The 21231-nt window shown below is 41.2% G+C and overlaps 1 protein-coding gene across 4 annotated transcripts in view; it reads left to right on the forward strand.

Annotated features, from left to right (window-relative positions):
• The window catches only part of IQGAP2 (IQ motif containing GTPase activating protein 2), a 127298-nt gene that overhangs the window by 53850 nt on the left and 52217 nt on the right, over positions 1–21231 (forward strand). For all 4 annotated transcript variants that reach the window (XM_040579117.1, XM_040579119.1, XM_040579118.1 and 1 more), the window contains exons 3-7: positions 10808–10964; positions 12213–12290; positions 14079–14155; positions 19213–19280; positions 19636–19749. In XM_040579117.1, the coding sequence (XP_040435051.1) occupies positions 10808–10964; positions 12213–12290; positions 14079–14155; positions 19213–19280; positions 19636–19749 (494 nt within the window). The remainder of the gene's footprint in view (positions 1–10807; positions 10965–12212; positions 12291–14078; positions 14156–19212; positions 19281–19635; positions 19750–21231) is intronic.

Consider the following 21231-nt stretch of genomic DNA (forward strand, 5'->3'; position numbering starts at 1 on the left):
CTTTTTTTTTTTGTCAGGTTAGAAGAAAATATTTTTGTGCACTGGTATTTTTAAGTCGTGGTGGCAGGGCTCTTGGCTGGTGCTAGGTGCTGTAAGCCAGACTTTGATATACCATTGACCTGTCTGTTGCCTTTGAATCAAGTGGTGACCTGACAGCTCACTTTTGCCAGTGCCTAATACCTTGTTTGGTGACTGGCAGGCTCCTAGCTGATATTATACCCATAAGTATTTCTTGAATGTCTCTTATTGTCTTAAGTAACCTGAGTACTGGGGCATAGACAGTAGATTTTTATCACTTGGTGATTACTCAGATTGATGGGGCTATTTCACTGTTTGTTCTTGGGGGTGATATTGTCTTGTTGTGTGGATGTTGGGAATGGTGATCTCAAAACCCTTAAACTGAAGTGCTGTCACCAGACACTGGGTATTTGTTACATGGGATACTATTAATGACACTTTAAAATTTTTACCATGCTGATGTCAATCGTTTTTTTTCTTCCTGGCCTGATCTGTGAACTACAGCTTTGCTTTTGTTCTGTCCTATTGCTACCTAAGTGCATTAATATAAGCTGCTCCAAGGGAAGATTTTAGAGTTTTGCAGGTAAATCAGCTTGTTCTAACATAGTTTCTCAGGTTAATTTTCTTGAAGTAATGGTTTCATGCCTGACTCTTAAATACTGTCTAGACCAGGGGTCCTCAAACTGTTTAACCAGGGGGCCAGCGCGCAGATGCAGTGGCAGGCAGTCATCTGCGGCTGCTTGGCTTCCCCCCCAACCCCGGGCGGGGGGTGTTTGTAAATGCCAGGGGCTGGATTGAGGACCCTGGGGGGCCGTATCCAGCCCACGGGCTGTAGTTTGAGGACCCCTGGTCTACAAAGGTGTTTGAGCTGCATAAAATAGTGATCTATTTTATGCAGGTTTAAGTCATATATCCTCGATAAAAATTCAAACTTGCACTAACAGAATTACAGCTATACTGTTGCTTACATTTTTCTCATCTACCACAGGTCTGACTTGTGTGCGTATGCATCTCAAAATTTTTATATTGTTATTGAGTAGGTAGGGGAGTATTGTCTTTCCAGCCACTCAGAGTGAAAACAATAGAGGAGACCATCGCTTGTATAACCATGGGAAGAAAAAAAACAGCAAAAAGTTAACTGTAGGTGCTGTACATGGAGTTTCTCACCTAAATGCCTTTGTTTTAACTTTGTTCCTCTGTCTTATATTCCTTTTCGACATGGGACAAAGTTTAAACTTTGCAAACTCCCTCTTGTTGCAGTTTTGCACTGTTTACATAACACTAAATACTTTTAACAACACTTCAGCCTTTCACAAGCTGGCTCTTTCAGGCTTTTCAGCTCTTTAACATATTGTTCTCTCATCTGTGTCGTTTCATTCTTTCTTGGCTGCTGTCCTGCACCTTTCTTTAAGAGTCCCAGCTGCCTGTCTAGTAGATGTACTTCTTGGGTCCTTTCTGTGGTTTCTGTACTTGCATACTTGCTGCTAGTTGCTTCCACAAAAGCAACCTTTGTCAAGTGTTAGACAGTAAAATATGAACACTTGAATCTGATCCAGTTGACTTGGGCTGGTCAAGGAGTCAGAACAGCACCCTGTATCCTATCGTGCTTGAGAGCGGTTTCTTGCTCAGCCATAGATCTCCTGTGTGGCTTCGACACGCTCTTTAGTCTGCACCTCATTTGGGTGTTTCTGCTGACCCAGCTGCATCAGTAGCTAAGTAAATATGCAAGTCTGCAGGTAAAGCTGTGTCTTTCTGTCGCTGGTCTTGAACCATGGACTTGGCTTTAACAGCCACACAATGTACAATCTTTTATGCTGAATCAACACTGAAGGTACTTCCCTGGGTCACTTCTCTGCCCCAGAAAAGTGTGTTAGTCATAGACATGGTGGTAGTGCTTATGCCTGTCATCTTACGTGCAAAGAAAGGCAATAGCATATTAGCCCTCTGGACAGCTGAGGACTAATACTTGTCTGGAAGGCTCTGTGCGGTGGTAATGGGCAAACACATAAAATACCAGATCTTGATGTAAATATTACTGTTTTGATGTTTCATTAGCTGTCCTTCCATGTGTGGATAGCTTGACAGCTGCTAGAAATGGCACATCTGGTGGTCCACAGGAGTTTGGGAGAGGGTGAACAAAAAATGCAGGTTCCCTGATGGACAGGTTTGATTTAGTTTTAGTAGTAGCTTCATTGAAGTCACAGTTGGATAGATTGCTTTGTAGACTACATATCTTTTCTATGGATTTTGATAGTAATTACTGCCATGGCAGCATGCAGATCTTGGGTAAAAATTTACTGTAACTGTGATTTAAGATTAGGGCCATTATGTGACAGAAATGTAAAGGTTATCCCAAGGTCACATTATTGGTTATTTTACTGTACGATTTTTGTGGCTTGTCAAAGCACTTATCTTCTGCTACTCTTCTGCTCAAGTGTGTTGCTTGGACTATTAGATTATGCCAGGCTTTAAACTGATAAATCTGAAGTACCATATGTTTGGGGTTTTTGAGTAGGTGCCTTAAACTGCATTACCATACTGCAGCTGTAGAAGACATAGAGGAAAGCGAACTGCAGTAGTGTGTAGCAAGACAGTATAATGTGCAAGTCTAAACTATGGTCTTGGAGTCTATCACAGCATTTCTCTAAACATCATATATTTGGGGAAATAACTTGTTTTGCAACATTTCCACATGAACAAAAATGCTGTACTGTATAACGGTGCTTTTATTGCTGTCTGCTTCATTTTATCAAATCACTATAGTGTCTATACAGTTTATACAGACTAGAGAAATACTAACTCTAAATTCATGTGCCAAATTCTGCTTCCCTCCTTTTCAGATAAAAGCATTATTTGCTATGTAAGATTAGAGGGAGGCCCTTCATATCTGCATGTGGGACTTGTCTGCACTACCTAAAATTCCATTAGTGGTTTGAGTCTATCATCCGTCTGAAATCATGCTTTCCAGGGGCCGCTGAGCCACCACTGCCAGACTGACATGGGAAAAGCTTGGGTTTCTGCTGCTGTCGTCTCTGATGCCTGTTGGAGAGGGTGTGCTCTTAAAACAGATCTAGACTCTGCAGCTGGGTGATGCATGCCGATTTGAGTTGTGATAACTTAGTCACACAGAGTTTGCAAGCTTTTTGGGGAGGACTGCTCTGTTTCATCCTTTTCCCCCTTTTGATCCAAATGAAAATCCAGTTCCTCCTGTAAAAAGGGATACTTCAGACTACAACTTCCCCAAATAGTTTTTCTCTCAGACATTTGAACACTGACTTAAATATTTTCTCAGGTAACCTGTTGGGTACTGTTCTTTCTGCTGAGAGGAATTAGGTGAGGTTCCTCAGGGAGAAATCCTTGCTGTGGGTGTTCAGCCTCCACCAGGATGGTGAGCTCTATTCCCAATACTGCTTACTCTCCTGCCTCTTCAGCGTTTGTCCCAGCCCCTGGCAGCCTGGAGGCAGGTAAGATGAGGCATCCCTGTGACTATCAGCTTGGGCTTTGTCAGCGTTGGCCCCCTTTCAGCATGTTGTCTGGCAGGACCAGTTGTCAAGTTCATGGTTGATACCCGGTGCTAAATCTTAATGGCTCTGCAAACAGGGAAGTCAGAAAGAACAAACCCCAAAGCTTTTCCAATTGCAAAGGCTGGGGGCTGTCACAATACACAGGCACCTGTGCTGCTGTCACTTGTTGGGGTGTTGCTGGAGAGTCTTATCTCCCACCGTAGAAGTGCTGAGTAACCAGGACCTGGCTGCTGCTGGATGTCCAGCTGCCTGTGAGGCCATGCTGCAGCTCCAGGGTGGATTTCCTGAGCAGCACCTTGTGGGATTTAATCACTGATTAACCCACATAAGGGATGACTGGAATAAAACAGATTAAAACAACAAATAGTATCTGTGCTGCCATCTTGTGAACTAGAATTTTTTAACACCTTTAAGGTTATTTTGTAAATATGGCACTGTTGCCATGGCAGCAGGAATCTGGTGTGGAAAAATGTTGCTGAAATGATTTATTGCTGGTTTAGTGCGCTCTAAGGAGCAGGCGGGTTGTCACTGCTGCTTGCTCCTACTCATTTAAATTGAATATGATGTATATTAGAAGGGCTTTGATTAGGGAAATAACTGTTGCAACAAACTTCATGCAGGTGTGCACAATTCAACAAAATTCAACAAAATGCAGTAATGCACAGTAAGATCCATATTATTTTAATACTTATGCACAAAGAATCCATACATGAAAGTTTTTGATAGTTTTCACTGTAGCTTTTATTGAAAGTCAGTGTCCTCCCTGGTGAAATCATAATTGTAAAAAGTTGAGATGCTGCTAAATCTAACACCAGCTGGAGACCTACAGGTACACAACTTTGAATTTTAACTGACTGATAGAAGGGTTAAAAATCAGAGCACTACAGGTTAATCCAAAACATGTTGCTAAAGGATTTGACACTGATTTTACGTGCTGAAGTTCTGAGATCTTGCATGGCAGAGTGATTCACAGTATCCTACATGACACCATCTTCGTGTTACTTCTTGCATGCAACATAAGAGAAGTGGTGACTGGAATGACCTACATCACACATCCCTTCTGTGCACTGCTTTGGAGACCCACAGCCACAAAATGTTGACTTTCAAAGCAGGTTTTTAGGATGGGTAAAACTTGAGATTCAGTAGAGACTGTCACTGCAGTACAAACCTAGAGTCTCAGGTTTAGAAGATGGTGTTTCCAGGGTGTCTGGCTCCAGAGGTAAGTTGACAGCAGAGGGCTGTAGCTCTGACTGGAGTCAAGACTCCCAATTGTAAGGAAGAGTTGGGGTGAATACACCAGAATGTGAGGGGGGAAAAAAAGGTCTGAAGAAATTAGTCCTTTCAGCTGCCTGTCACTGCTTTCCACAGCCTTTAAGTGGAGCCTCCAAACCTGTGCAGGATTTTTTTTATACAATTCATATTTTTTGCTGTGATGGTATTTAAATTGTCTATCTGTTTTCATGGAATGGTTGGAAGTTTTGCATGCATTTGCTCTAGAAATAGCTTGTTGATGTTTCTAGGTGAATCAACCTTTTTCTAAGGTTTCTGGTGTAGGAGATGTAGCATGCTAAAACTTGCAGCCTAATGAGAACAAATTCCAAAGTTAACATAGTCTTTCCTTATAAACAAATCAATGCCACTACCACCACTTGCTCAGCCAAGCAACACACCTAGATTGCTTCTGCTGCTCTCAGCTTCCTTTTTAAAGCATATTTATGGACTGGTGGTGGTGAAACACAAATTTTTTTGCATCAAAAGAATTAAGAGCTGAGGTGTCTTAACATCTTTAGATTCAGAAACCAAAGACATAATAAAGCAGAACTGTAAATGGTGAGTTCTCATGCTTCAGACTATTTTATATTTCTAAATATCTTCCCAAAACATTTTTTGATACAAAAATAATCCCACCATTTCACAGACATTTAAAGCTAGAATCTAACATTTGGCTTTCAGTCAGATTGTTGTTACTCTTATTTTCTAGCAACAAGATTTTTTTCACTCTGTTTGGAATGAGATGGCTGTGTTATAATCTCTAGGTCAACACTCAGTTTCACTTGTGGTGAACCAAACTGAACGGGTGTGGTTGTGAACCAGGGAGGCAGTAAATGGGTGGTAACTGTTCTTTACCTTGTCTTCACTGGACCTTTTTCACAAGTGTTCTGAGCTTTGGTACTTGAGTCCTGGCTTTGCTTCTCCAAAGGTCTGCTTCTTAGGAGGTGAAAACCTAGTGCCATTGGATCCACATCTTGCAGCATAATCCAAAAATGCAGGGCAGCACAAGCATAAATCTTGCTGCAATATTCACTGTGTGCCAAATGTGGGCTTTGGGTGGGTTATGCAATGTATTCTTCTCCCTGCTGAACCCTGGCTCCAGCATTTCCAGTCCCCTAGCCAACCATGTGTGCTTTGCTGACCACACAGACTGTCAATGACAACTTTATAACAGGTTACATTCATAAAGCTGTACTGGTGCTTCCAGTTTCCTTGACCTTGGCTTGAATGAGAATCGGGGGTTTCTTTTGCTTTTAAAGTACATGCCTGAGCTCATTATACTGCTGCTGTTTTGCATGGTCAAATGTGGAAACTGGAATCTCTTGGTGAGCAGCATGCTGTTTACTGCTCATGGGTCTGGCACAGAAATCATCATTATTATCTTGCCAGAAGTTCACTGCTGAACTGCTCTGCCTCAGACTGCCAAGAATCAAAACAGAATTGAGCAAAGTGAAGGGAAACTTACCTCAATACTCGCTCCTGGCAGGCTTTCCAGTAGTATGTATTAGACTTAAAGTTTTGGAAATATATTTCCATTGATCAGGTCTGTCTTTGGGTTTTTGTCTAAAAAGGCAAATCCTTTGTTTCTGTGCTGGCAGGTACTGCCGCATTATGAAAATAAAAGCAGGCTGTGATTAGGCATACTGGTGTATGATCGCAAGTACCTCTCTTCAGAAAAACATTTTATGCATGTTTGAACACAAATGATGAGACTAAAACTGGCATGGGTAGTTCTACAGGGCTATTCTAATGACAGCTAATATTTGATGGTGCTGCCCAGGACTTCAGGGATGTTGCATGTTTTGGTCTGCTTCCTGTGATTGCCTTTTGCCCCCATCATGGAGTGGGGTTCGGGTTAGCCTCTTCTCTTAAGTAATAAGTGACAGGACAAAAGGATATGGCCTCAAGTTGCACAAGGGCATATTTAGATTAGATATTAAGAAAACTTTCTTCACCAAAAGTGTTGTCAAGCATTGGAACAGGCTGCCCAAGAAAGTGTTTGAGTTGCCATCTCTGGAGGTATGTAAAAGACATGTAGATGTGGTGCTTAGGGACATGGTTTAGTGGTGGACTTGGCAGTTCTGTGTTAATGGTTGGACGATGATCTTAAAGGTCTTTTCCAACCTAAACCATTCTATTGTTCTAATGAGGGACCAAATTGACCATCATATTCACCACTGGCAGTTTGCCATGGCGTATATCTGTCAGTAAGTTAAGGTTGTTAAAAATACAGTATTTAGTTAATGGATTGCACTGTAGAAAAAGATGGCAGAAATGCACAGGCATTTGATGGCTATAATAGTCTTATTCAAGCTTCGTACTGAAGAACAACATACCATCTAACGCTGAGTTTGAGGCCCTTCCTCTTGTATAGCCATGGTATGAACTAGTTTTTGTGGTGAACAGTTTCTGCAACAGACTTAAATCTGATGCTGATGCTGCAGTACTGTATGTTCAGGGAACAGTGGGTGAGCCAAACAGTGCTGCTTTTCTAGCCACAAAGAAAAATAAATTGCTCCAAGGGCAGCAAAAGGATTGTCAGGTAAATATTGTGTGTTTCACTTAAGCAGAAGTAGAAGGATTTCTGTTGTTTTAGTCCTGTCTACTCCTGTTGTCAACACCATGTCATATAATAACTTCCATAAACTTGCCAAACAGTATCTCAAAAAGCAGAACCTTACACCTTTAAAGCAATGCTTCTTTCTGTTTAAAACCACAATTGCCTTTTAACTGCACCATTGTAAAGGGAACAAAATTAGTATAATTGCAGACATTGGGGAGAAAAGTGCTACAGATGTCTCAATAAATGCCAGAACAGAAAATAAGAGTTGGGCAGCTGTCTGCATAACTAAAACATACAAGGTTGTTTATATATTTGCAGGATTTCATGCAAATCCTCATGTTTGTACATGTTGAATCACATAAACAAAAAAATGGAGTAAATTCTTTCATAGTAATCTTGTAGCTAAGTTCCACAACTTCCAGACATCGGTAAAACCTGTATTATACGTAATATAGCTGCAGCTGTGTTCTGTCTTGGAGACTGATTCTCAAAAACTGTAAGTTACAGCTGCCCTACTTCAGACCTGTGAGGTTTTCTAGAATAGATATCACGTATGGATTTTCAGCCATAAATGGAAAGAAACTGCATTTTTCAAGTCTGCTTCTTTTACTTCTCTCTACTTTTTTCCACTGAGTTACCAACATTCAACTTCTAAAAAGGGAACATTTTTGCTTGTATGTTTATCTGGATTTGTTGGATTGACAACTGTATTCTATTTTTTTTTTCAGTTTACTTGCTTCCTCGTACTGTTTCCTGTTTGCTTCTCAGTGTCTTGCATTTACCCACGAGACAGGGTAGTCTCCCTGTCCAGAACAGGATGGTTCCAGATTAATCTTAAAGGCTTATCACCACAGTGGAAACAAATCCAAAACAGTTTTGCTGGTGTTGAATAACAGAAGCTTAAAAAGTTGAGGAGTAGATTTCATTTTGGATGAGCATCTCATTTAAAGCTTAGGAAAAGACTCAATTTTGTATGGACCCTTTTATAAAAGCAGACACAACCCACCCGAATGCATCCTTTCCTCTGCTTCCCCACACCACCAGCAGGTTATGAACAGCAACCTCTTTTTGTCACAAGAACAGGAATTTCAAGGTTTATAAATGATAACCTAGACCTGCTCTGAAGGCTGCTCTCTCCTAGTGTCATGCCCAGGTTGTTGTTAGCCCTTTCTCCTTAGCACTATGTGATGCTTTGCTAATGGACATTTAACTATATGGCTGTTAAACATAGTGCTTGGGTCAGTGCTTGACACGTTGAGCTGTTCCTGCTGGTGAAGCTCAGTTGTATGGTGAAGGAAAACGTGATGGAAGGGCAAACAACAAGGTTTGGTTGGCTTTTTAGGGAGACATCATGCACCCACTGATTTTGGGCCAGGGGAAAGTTGTGTGTAAGTAGCTTTTTTTTGTACCAGAAAGGAGGAAAGCAATTTTGGAGGGGATGTGTGTATCTTCAAAGACAGTTCCAATAAGAACTTTTTTGGTGGCCTGAATTGAAGATGTCAGAAAAACATTTTCATAAGAAAACTGAGGATTAGAAGGGAAAGGATCTGGTCCAAGGTACCAAACACTGCTCTGGGGGCATGCAGTTCATCTCACTGGAGATGGTTTATTGGACAACAGGGTCATCTTTAGCTCATGGCAAATACCTCCTGTGGCTCAGCAAGCTCCCCTTGCTGCCTGCACAACTTTTTCTAGCAGACACTTTCTAGGAAATAAATTCTCTATAAAGAGCTAACTGGCCCAGGTGAAACCCACATTTTCTGGGAGTACACATTTTTTGTTTATTCTTCCTTGTCCTCTGTTTTGCAGAAGACAAAAGTTGTGGCATTTTACCCTAGTGTGTATCTATTTAATATGTAAAATATCATTAATAAGGATGATTTTTGAGAGCCTTGGCGTGGACCCATAACACACAAACATGCAATGCATGGTGGAGATAGGGAACTTGTCATATGATTCTCCTCAATGAGGAAGTTTTTATACTGCAAACTACAGTTCTCCTAATGACTCTTGCCCCATGCAGTTTTGTGTGAGATTGTTCCAGAAACACCAACAAGCTGGTTGTTTCCTGAAGACCTGCTTGGGTAGTCTGTGCTTCAGTGAAACAACTTTCATATGTCCTCTAACAAAAGTGTAATGGAGTAGATAATTTGTCTTGAGTATTAATGTGGAACAAAATTATATAGTGAGCTTTTTTCTTCTCCATGGTGTGGGAAAAACTGCTCATTTTCAACTTGGATCCCAGCTTTCTGGTTTCTGAAGTCACCTTTTTGGAGGTGATGTTAGATTTGTAATGCTGTTTCATGCAGCATACAGCAACGCTACCTTAGCAACAGTAAGTAAAGACAACTCATGTCTTCAGCTTTGTTCTTGTCCATCTGTACTGGTATTAATGTTCTTTTAGCAACAGCAGAGATTACTTAACCAAAAAAAAAAGTTATTGGGAAAGAACCAACCAGATTTATAGCCCTTGTGATTTAGCTGTTAAAAAAGAGAATATTTCAGGGCCAAAACTCTTAGACCATCAGCATAAAGAACTTCTGGTCCAGTGAGTAGGATGCTAACCTTTTTTTAGGAGTGCTTCGGTAGCAGTTTTTCTTGGCTGCTCAATATAAACATACTGGGTACCTCGGTTTAATGTCGGTTACTGGCCTTCTGAACTGCTTATGTGTTACTAATTATACAGTTTTCTATCTAGTACTGTATCTATCACTTCTGGAGTCTCAAAACCAACTACTTTTACCATCTTGAAGGATTTAGTAGTTCGAGAAGCCAATACCACCTAATGGGCGGTAGGGACCTTTCAGCCAACTCTCTGCCAGGCAGATCTCAAGTGCATGAAGTACCACTGGGCTGTTTCAAGAAAAAGCTTCATCCCTTGCACCAGCACCATTCCCATGGGTGAATGGGAAGAGCTGCTGTGTGGTGTGGGATACAGATTTGCCGCAGGAGTGCTCTGTACTGGGATGAGTATTGCTGTGAGCTTGGGTTGCAGAGCATGCCAGCTGCAGGAACCAGCCTTGCCCAGCACATTGCTGGCCTTGGTGCTCTTGAGATTCAGCCCTGGCATAGCTATCACAGAGGTTTTTAAATGCAAACATCACCAAAACTTCATGTTTTCTTCTGATTTCAACACAAATTACTGTTTATTTAAAAACCTGATGCTGTTCAAAAGATCTAAGTTAGACCCTTAGGTTATGTATACTTCAAAGCACGTTGTTTGGTTACTTACGGGTTATTGATCACACAGTGCAGATATGGTTCTGTAGTCATTTTGACCTGCCATGTGACAAAGGTATTTTTCTCCTTGGCCCACACCCTTTTCTTTTATGTTGTGGCAGTGATGTTAAAAGTACAATTGCTATGGGTGAAAGGTGTCACTTATACTAAAATAAAAAATAACAGTGTTTCTCAAATGATGTCTCTGTAGATGGATGGAAATCTGCTTGGAAGAAGAGCTGCCCCCAACTACGGAGCTGGAGGAAGGCTTAAGAAATGGTGTTTACCTTGCCAAACTTGCGAAATTCTTTGCCCCTAATGTAGTGTCAGACAAAAAGATCTATGATGTGGAGCAGGCACGCTATAAGGTAATAAGTGTTTCATTCTCTCACTGGCAATGTCATGTCTGTCTTCCTAATCTTAAAGAAGATACCCATGCATGACTGGTTAATGTTCAGCATCTCTTTCATAAGACTCTTGGTACTAGATGGATGACATACAGCACTACGAAACCAGCCCAAAAAGTTAGAAATATTTCACTCTTAGAAGAACAATGTTAGTGTCACTTAATGTGTTTAAAGCTGAACAAATTCCACTTCACACTCCAGGGTGAACACAAGCTTTACCATTTATACCATTATTTCTCATTACTAATAGAAGCCAAAAGCAATTCAGTAAATAAACTTGATAACTATTCCAAACTTTCTGAATCTTGAATGGGAGAACACTCACTTCATTTGATCTGTGTGTTCATTTTACCAAATTTAAAACTGAGAAGCAAAAACCAAGCTAATAGTAACAAAGCTTAACTTGCTACCTGTGGACCTGTTGGTTAACTCAAAGAGCCTCAATAATATAGAAATGGATATATGCATATGCAGTAGTCCCACTATAGCATGCACTATCCCAAAATGTAGAGGGGACAGAAAAAAGTTGAAAGAGACATTTTTTTAAGGTATAATCACTGGCTGTTGTTTGAGAGTTGAGAAATTCAGCTGTTCTAGGTACCATACAGTTAACAGAACCATGATTGAAAATCCTGGTTACATTTAAATGTTTCTCTTGAAAATCTCCAAAACTTGAACTCGGGCTTCTTTTTCCCCTTTACCCTGCCTCTTTAAAAATTTAAGAAAAAAATTAAAATCTTTTCCTACTTAATGCTCTTTTAACTGTTGCTTGCACAGGCTGTAGGGAGAGTCAGGTATTTGGGTAGATCTAAAGACTAAGAGCTCCTTGTCTGTTCTCCTTCACAGCAGTCCTGAGCCGTGTTACTGCTTCTGCATTTTGGAGGTAGTGGTTCCTGATATTTGACAGCCAGCTTTTACTCCCCAAAACTACTGAAGGGTTGTGCAAATGGCCACTTCAGTCACAGTCCACCTAAATGGGTACAAATCGGGCTTGTTTTAAATAAAAGAATGAGCTGGACAGCGTTGGGGCTGTTGATGTGTTAGGATGCTTCATTAGCAGGATTGCAGCTGTGATGCTTTGGTCTTGAGGTTCAAACAAGGGAAAATTCCCTGAACTAAACTGCAGGATATAAAATTGGGAGGCAACAAGATCAATAATTCAGGAATCTGTGTGGTTTTTATCACCTTTTCCTTCTATGTTTCCAATAGAGATCTGGCCTTCATTTTCGGCACACTGACAACACTGTACAGTGGTTACGAGCAATGGAGTCCATTGGTCTGCCTAAGGTAAGCCTTTAAATGTTAGCAAAGAAACTGGCTTAAGGCACCGCCTTACTGGGATCCCCTTTTACCTGCTTGAGCATAAACAGTTGCTTACAGTAAGTCTGTGGGGAAGGGATAATTCGGGAAACAAATCTGAAGAGAAGGTAATGCCGAATGAAAGCAGTGGGAGCATCAGTTATGTGCCACTGCTGGTGTGCATGGGCTGAGGCTGCTGTGGGTGAGTGCTGTGGGTGGAAATGTACAGGGTGCTTCTCCGGTGGGAAGGCAAACGGAGGCGCTAGCAGTGTTTTAGCTATATCTTATTGCTAGTACAATCTCTGGGGCCTGGAAGGTATATGATATAAAACACAAAACTTAAATATTTGCTTCCTTCAGGTTACTGCTTCTCATTGTGTCTCTTGCTGCCTCTTCCTCTTAATATACTTAATTTAATATAAAAAGTCCCAGTTTGTCTGCCTCTATCCTGTTTCCAGACTGTCCTTGCACACTCAAGTACATCTGCGTGGCTGTGCTGTTGCTCCTCTTCTGCCGGCTGCTTTCTTGGGTCACCTCTCACCTATTTATCTTCCTGCTTGTAGGTCTTCACTTGCCATCTCCCCTGCTCTGCTGCTGTTTCTGGGCATCAGTGAGTCTTTTTCTGGATGAAAATCCTTTGAAAAGGGGCTGTGTGGAAACACCTACTCTGCTTCTTTGGACACTTGGGCACCTGCATGCAGCCTGGGGAGAGCGGTCTCCTGCCCAGGCTGCCCTTGGGTGCTGCCTAGTGCGCTGTGGGTCAGGCGCTGTGGGGATGCTCAGACGGCTGTCTGAAGGGCTGCAGGGACTAGTAGCTAGTCACTGCTGGCAGACGTGCTGCAGGTGCCCACCATAAGCAGAACAGGGCACCCATGACTGCTATCGGAAATGCCATAGAGATGGAGACATTCTTGCCTTTCTGAGGTCAGGGTTTTTTTCCTCTCACTAGAGTCTTCTGCTCAGCTGGCTGATTTCCACCCTGCCATCTCTCCTCTGAAAGGCTTCACTTCAGTTGCAGAGGATGGTCATAGCCAAAAGCTTTCCTGAGTCTCCCTCCCAAAGCTGTTGTGAGCAAACGATGAAGAGGGGCACTGTGCTCCTAACTTACTCCATCTGGTCCTATTAACCATGGGACAGCGCAGCCGGGGTGCCTGGCCTTGGCTGGAAGCACGCTGCCAACTCACATGGTTAGCTAAGTCTTTTCTTTTTGTGGAGAAACAGTGTTTAGTGACTTGGACAAAGGCCAGCAACAAATTAGTGGTAGAACCAGAACTGGAACTTATGATGTGTCTTTTTGGCTCAACTGCTTAATAGTCCTCTTTCTGAATATCCTTCTCAGTAAATGATGTATTCACAAAGTAAGCAGTCCTGGCAATTAGAATTTTGCATTTTTAAACCATACTTGATAGGTTTAGTTTGCAATGAGACGCTGCAAATTGTAACTGCATCCCAGGTTTCAGGTGTCTGTAGGAGGACAAGCCCTGCTGGCTGAGCTTGTGCCAAAGGACCTTTTCTAAAAAACTTGCTGAAATGCTGTCTGCTTATCTTCCTTGTTTTCCCTCTTATTAAGTAGCTTTTAGGCTTTATTAAATTCTTCCTTATGATAACTAATGATAAAGTTAAAATAACCTCAGAAGAGACCTGATTCATAACTGTATAGAAGTAATAGCTGAAATTCTGTAAGTTTAAGATATGATTCCATGAAGACCTAATTTTGGCTACTTTTCTGCTCAGTAATGTGTAGTCTTCTTTAACTGTGTGCTCTTTTGTTTTTAGATCTTTTATCCAGAGACTACAGATGTCTACGACAGGAAAAACATCCCTAGGATGATATATTGCATTCACGCTCTAAGGTAACCGGTGACGAGAGTAAAAGTTAAAGTAACTACCAATTATAGGACTGTAAGTCTTGACATGGCTTTAGGGTAACCAGTATATGAAAATCTGTCAGAATTTACAAGTTCATTGCCTTCAAAAAAAGTAATGACAAAAGCCCAATCTAGTCAGGACTATTGGACAAATTATTTTCGAAACAGAAATGAAGGACCATTGAATTTGGTGCAGGCAGCCCTCTCTCAATGAGTACACCCCCTCACAAAGTGCATTTCAAAACACATACTGCAACAGAAACCAAATAAATGAACAAAACCTTAGCAAAATATTAGTATAGCCATGAGGCAAACATGCTCATCAGAGTGAAAATGGTAATGAACTGACCTCTTTCTGCCCAAAAACAGGAGCAAATAATTGCTGTATTAACATGAATGTAAAGGCAGGACGGCTTTGGCCACACCATTGAAAGTAGGGTTTGATTACTTTTGTGTGTGTGTTCTGCCATAAGGATTTTCTTGAAGTTTAACACAAAAAGTAACAGACAACTGCCTTGTGGTGTCCCTTGCATGAGGGGCAGTGGTGCTGGCAGACAGTGCATCCCTCTCGCCTCTCTCCTAGCTTGTTTTCTGCATGTGAAGACCTTTTCCCTTCATTACTTTATTGTAACTAGGCTTGCAGAGAACGTAATTAAGTTACACCCCAAACTCTCTTCTACGTTCCTAATGGTGTTGAAAGGCACATCAGCTGCTGCAGGGCTACAGGTCAAACTATTCAATATGTGCTGTAATTTAAATTTTTTAAGATCTAATCCTTGAAATGTGTCCAGTCTCGCCCTCTATGTGCACTCACAGCCAATAAATAAGGCATGTCACCGAAGTTCATTGTTTCTTTCAAATGCTAGGTGTTGGGAGTTGACAAGCCCTGGTATTTTTTGGTCATCTTCAACAAGTGTTGCCACTTGAAATTATGATGTCTGGTGTAATATTAACTGGGCAGTGTCATCAGGGCTCTTTGTGGGTAGCTTTTACCTAAAATTTGGTAGTGCAGTCTCTTCTGTCCACAAGTGTCTTCCTGAAGTGGATGAGTGTGACTGTGTTGTCAACCAGCTCAGGCTGACGTGGTGGGCTGTCTGCACCTTCAGCCATGTTATAGGCTGGCTTAGATGTTCAGCAGGGGGTGGAAGAACACTTTTTCCAGTATTTCCTTCCACAAATATGGAGGAGGACTTTATCAGCTGTGGTTGTGAATGCTACATGAACAATAAGCCTGTCAGTCAGATACCTTCTTAAGATCTGCCAGATCATTGCAATGGCAGTAACTCTCTTCATCTAGAACTGAATTTCGCAATGGGTTGACCTTTGGTAGAAGTTTTCATTTCTCCATCTTGATGTGCCCCAGGATTTATGCCAGTATCAGTATTAGTCTCTGTTCCTTAGACTTCACTTCCAAGTTTGTCTTAACTAAATTACTCTTTCTTGCTGTATAACAAGAAAAAGTTCTAGCTCTATACTTACAAGCTATTATTTTAGAAATGGACTTCATATCAAATATGTCATGCCACACTGAAGGGGAATAGACTTGCAATGCTTTCGCTTATGATGCTTTCCCACAAAAGTTTAGGGCCTTGTGCCTGTGTCCCGTGCAGGGTGGAAGACTCAAAGAAACTGCTGCTGAGCTTCACTGATTTCCATGCTTTTTCCTAAGAGGCATGTTCGAAGTCCTCCACTGGAGTCTTTCAAATCAAACTCCAGTGTCGGTATTGGATGGCACACAGCCTACGCTGAAAGCAGTCTGTGAAACCACAGAATGAAGGACAGGCAATTGCCTGGCCAGCAGTGTTTCCAGTCAGGCTGGTATCAGAGGAATGCTGAGTGCAGGAGTCCAGTTCTGTTCCCCTTCTGCTGCTGTTGTAACTGGTGTCTGTCCCCTTGGCTCCACGCCATGTACCCCAACTGCTCTACCCTCTGGATTTGTCAAAGCATCCTCGTACTGGGTTCACGAACCCTGGAAAAGTCCATATCCCTGTTGCTGGTGGTGCCGGACCCTGAGAACATCTAGAAAGAGCAATTGCAAGCAGGCTTTTCACCTTTGCAGCTGTAGCATATGTACATGACAGCTATAGAAAGAATCACCACTGGGTTTAAATGCTGAATTCTAGTGCATCTTGGAGCACATGCTCAAATTTCAAAGGCTTAAACTTGGGAAAATTGAGCACTTTCTCAGAGGTGAGGGTCTGACCTACTTCCTGTTCTTTCTTAGCTGTTACTAAGTCATTGCTGCAAAGCAACATGATTCTTGAGCTTTCCAACAAAACTGGTAAATTTAATGCAGAAAGGATATTTTCACGTTGTTGGAAATTCTGAAGTCATCTGTAGTTAGATATTTTTTCCCTATGTTAATTCATTTTTGCACAATCAGTGTACATAGTTTAAGTGCTTGAAATTGATAAGATTATTTTTAATTGCCTCTTTAAGAAGAATGAAATAGCCTTAGCTGTAGGTAATAGGAGCAAAAAGCTTGATCTATCCAAAGGGTCTATTTTACACCTGAAACATAACATTTCATAGAGAAACTCTGTGGTTATTTGGGGTTTTGCTGATCTTTGAGCTGCTAGAGGGTCTGAAGATAGATGATGACTCTAAGCAAGACGGTTTAAACGTATTTTTAAGATCTCTCCTGGTGCAAGTCTGAAAAGTATTTGAACTTAACAATGTGTGGAACAACTTGTACTGTCGAACACAGTACTGCTCTGGCCAGGAAGGAGCAACTCAGCAAACAATTTCTATATTCCTGTTGAATATAATTGCCCACTTGCTTTTCTCTTGTTGAAACATCAATACTTAAAGCCCAACTTGAAAAATACAAAGGCATAGTTCTTGTTTCTTGCACTATTTTTCTTGTGAAAACAGATTTGTTCCTGGACAAAATGAGGGTAAGAACTTCTTCATTTAAATGGAGATGGTAACAGTGATTCTTGTTCATAAATAGCAGTGCTCATGAGACTATTCCCACCCTCCCACCCCCACCCCCTGAAAAATTCAGTTAAACTTTGCAAGGAGATCACTGCTATATCCTGGACAAACTATCCCTCTGAAGATGGACAGCTTCAAAAACATTGTTCTCCTAGGAAGCAGTAGAGTAACAATCACATCTTTTTAAAAAAAGGGAAAAAAGCACTATTTACACATCTGTTTTTTATGGAATGTTATAAATGAAGTAAGCACAAAATGAGACCCAGGAAGCTCTGTCTGATCTGAATTGTAGCTCCGCATAGACAAAGGGAACTTCACCTGCGAACTGCCCCTTCCCCTTTGTTTCTCCCCTGCTCCTGATGCCTCATATCCAGCTTTCTTAATCCCAGGACCTCCTGATTTTGATTTTATGTGGGTTCCCTGAGGTTTAAGTTAAACTATAAAAGCGTTAAGCAAGTTGTTTCAAGTGAAATTACACCTTAATACAGAATAGAAGTGTCTTTGTGCTCCCTTCAAGGCTCAGAGCACGTTTTCAGCACCACCTGGTGGTTCGTAAGTTTGTCCAAAGGGGCGTAGGAAGTAATGTACGTGGCTCAATATCCTCCTGGAAGTGCTGAACAACAAAAATGCGAGTCCCTAATGTTCTTGGCGCTTTTTCTTCCTCTGTCTTTTTATTGTGGTGAACAAAAAAAGAGCCAGCATAGCCCTGTGGTGCTGCTAGTCTCCATAACTGTTTGTATTACACACAGCACTTCAGCCAGGATCGTGTCCCCATCTCAAACTTAGAGCAAAATCTCTTTAAAAGCCCGTAAGGGAAGACTGGCAGGCAGATCAGGATAACAGAGGAACTTGGTTTGTTACTGTAGGCATGTGAGGTTTTTTTCTGCTATAGCTAACGTGCATTGAAGACTGCTGTGAAAGGTGAGAATGGCAGTGGCAATGATTTTGAGGGTCCGTAGCAGTCAAAAGAGCATCCAACCTACATGAAATGTGTTGTTCTATCCATCCAGGTCATGACAGGACAGAGGACTATCTATGGTAGCATAGAAGATGAAGTGCTGATTCTGTGTGCTTTGAAATAAATGTCACAGCTACAAATACTTGCTTTGAAATTTCATCTTGTAATTTGCTAACAGCAAAAAAAAACCCCAAACAACCCAGCAACAAAACACAAGAAAAATGTGCCACTCTAGAAACAAAAACCCCAAGCCACAATGCACATTTGCAATGTATGAAGTTGAGATGAAGTCATTTAAAAGAGGTGCAAAGTAGTCCTTTTGGAGGAATGTGTTATGTAAAGCTTGGGTTTAAAATCTACTTTTTTGATCCCTTCTTGCAAAACTCACTTGTTTATGGAATTTCACTGGTAAATTATAGAACAGCAGTCTCTTGTAGATAAACATATGCGTTGTATTTGGAAGATATTGAGAAAATGTGAATGTAGTCACCTGTTTTTTCAGATAGCACCCCAGAGCTCTAGGAATAATGAATGTAAGTATTTTATAGGTATGCTATATTGAAACATAAATATTGGGTCCCGGATAGCACTTAAATTTAACTTTCTTAATTTTCTAAAAGCTAAACAGCTAATGACACAAATGTATTTGAGATGGGCTTGGGTGGTCTTACAGGTACGAGTTCCTCTACACTTAGTAAGAAAGGTGTCAGTGATTTGTGTTCTTCAGCCATTAATTACAGGGATGTAATCATGCATGTCAAAGTATTACATAAATCCAAAGCTATAAGCCATACTGAAGCGCATTCACATCTTAATTATTCCCTCTTTCCCCTGCCCAATACTAGCTTTTGAATTGCTTTAACTGTCTTCCACTAAGGTTTTCTACATATTTACACATCTCCTGTGATCTGATATACACTGACAGTGCCTCTCTCTTAGAGACCCTTTGAAACATCAAAAAAGACTTCTCTTTCTGCAAGACTTAAAAATACAGCATAAAGAAAACTGTAGGGTTAACTTATTCCATATCAGCCCATAGAAGTCAGGGGTTAAAGGACAAGCTTCTTAAAAGTTTTTTTTCTGTTCTACACAAAATGAGTCCCTCAACCACATGCAGGACTTTAAATTCTAATTTTCTTCTTTACAGCTTGTATCTGTTCAAACTAGGATTAGCACCGCAGATCCAGGACCTACTGGGAAAAGTAGACTTCACAGGTAACAAACTGCTTATCTAATCATATGTTACATGGTTTCTTCACCCAGTAAATCTGCTAACATTGTACATATTTTCTTCTATGGTCTTTCTCCTCCCGCAAGGTTGTTCTAAACACATTCTAATTAAATAGGTGGGAGGCTGTTATTTGAAATGAATGTTGGTCTGAAAAACAGAGGGAGTGAATGGCATGGAATACTTGTTGTGTCTTAGGTTGACTCAAAATGAGGAGGAAAAACAGCTAAGAAGCCCTGGCTACAAGCTCTTTCAAAACAATTGCACTGTATTTGTATGTATGGTAATTCATAATGAAATTCTTATGTTTTTCTTCTGATGTTCTTTCTTTTATGTGAACAGAGGAAGAAATCAGCAACATGCGAAAGGAGCTAGAGAAGTACGGGATACAGATGCCATCTTTTAGTAAAATTGGTGGGATTCTGGCCAGTGAATTATCAGTGGACGAAGCTGCATGTAAGTGTGGTTCTCACTCTGTTTTCTGCTGGATAATTTGACAGAATACTAACAAAATATTTTCTGTGTTTCAATTCACCTTGTTTGCCACCTTTTAATAAATAACAAGAAAAACAAGCAAGTTTTCACTAGCACACTGCATCATTGCTACAAGACCTCTTAAGATTTTTCAGTCTGCATTTCTGAGTACCTCCACTGAACCACAGGAAGTGCTACCAGAAACAAAGACTTCTTGCAGTCTTTTGCATGGATTTAATGTTTTGGTAGCCAGTGCTCCTCCAGAATGAATTGAGCTCTACGTGTGCCCCTCTGCTACATAGGGGGCACAGTGGAGACAGCCATGGGAATGAGGTGCCTTCTCTGTGCCTCCTTCCTGTGTTGGGCTCTTGCAGTTTACCTCAAACAACCAATCACACTGCTGTGAGGACTCTTTCACATATGGTCGTGCATGCATGAAGGAACCACTTGCCTCCATGTGCAGCTTTCAATCTGTCTGACCACTGTTGTCACCCACAGCATGGTAGAACCCTGCTGAAGGACATGTACCGCTGGTGCAACTGAAGTAAGCTTTTCCTTTTTAGGGGCACAGCTATGGTTCTTTGAGTCTGTACTGAACAGCTTTCACTGAAAAACAAAATTAAATGCTTTTTTGCTGCCGAAGCCTAGCCTCCTGTAAACCTGTTTTTTCTCCCAATTTCAGTTTTTGCTGATTGAAGTAACATATCTTAAAATAGTTTGAACTGAAATGACATGAAATGAAGTGTGTCCACTCAAATCCACACTTGAGCTCTAGTTATTTTGTTCAAAATCGTAGCCTTTTTCAGAGGGGCAAACTGAATAACAGAAGGGCTAGCTTGAGTATATTCAATGGCACAGTGAGTCATGGATCCAAACCAGTAACAGTATTGCAGACTGTGCATGTGGAACTGGGGAGGAATGAAGGCTGCATTATAATTAAGTTCCGTTGCAACTTGGTCAAACCTTGCAAAGTAGCGTAACTGAAACAAGCTGATTCACGATGTTATTTAATGTGCTGAAATTTCCAGTCCTTAACTTAAAACACACTTCCTCATGTTGATTCAATTTGTCTGTGCTGTACATTTTGGAGCCTGCTATAGCTTAATATGTGCATGCTTCTGCAAAGCTAGGTCTTAAAATACTGCCTTTGGAAGTGGGGATGGTTTGTCTTCATTTTTGAGCAAATTTTCAGTGATTTAGTGACTACCAAGCACTTTTCCAGTGACTGACCTTCCTTCCCTGAAGATGAAAGGGCTGCAACTTCCTTCTCTGAAAGCTTATTATAGAGTATGTAAGGTTTCCTTCTGAAGTATTTTCAGTCTTCCGTAGAAAAGCAGGGTTTCCTGATGCTGGTTCTGTCTCTTTGGGCAAGGAGTGTGCTGTAGATAACGTGCCCTGCCCCAGGACAGGAAACATCTGCTATGGGAATCCTTATGCACTAGTGAGGTTGGGTGGTGGAGATCC

This window comes from Falco naumanni, chromosome Z (genome assembly GCF_017639655.2).
Source record: "Falco naumanni isolate bFalNau1 chromosome Z, bFalNau1.pat, whole genome shotgun sequence".
Classification (NCBI taxonomy): Eukaryota; Metazoa; Chordata; class Aves; order Falconiformes; family Falconidae; genus Falco; species Falco naumanni.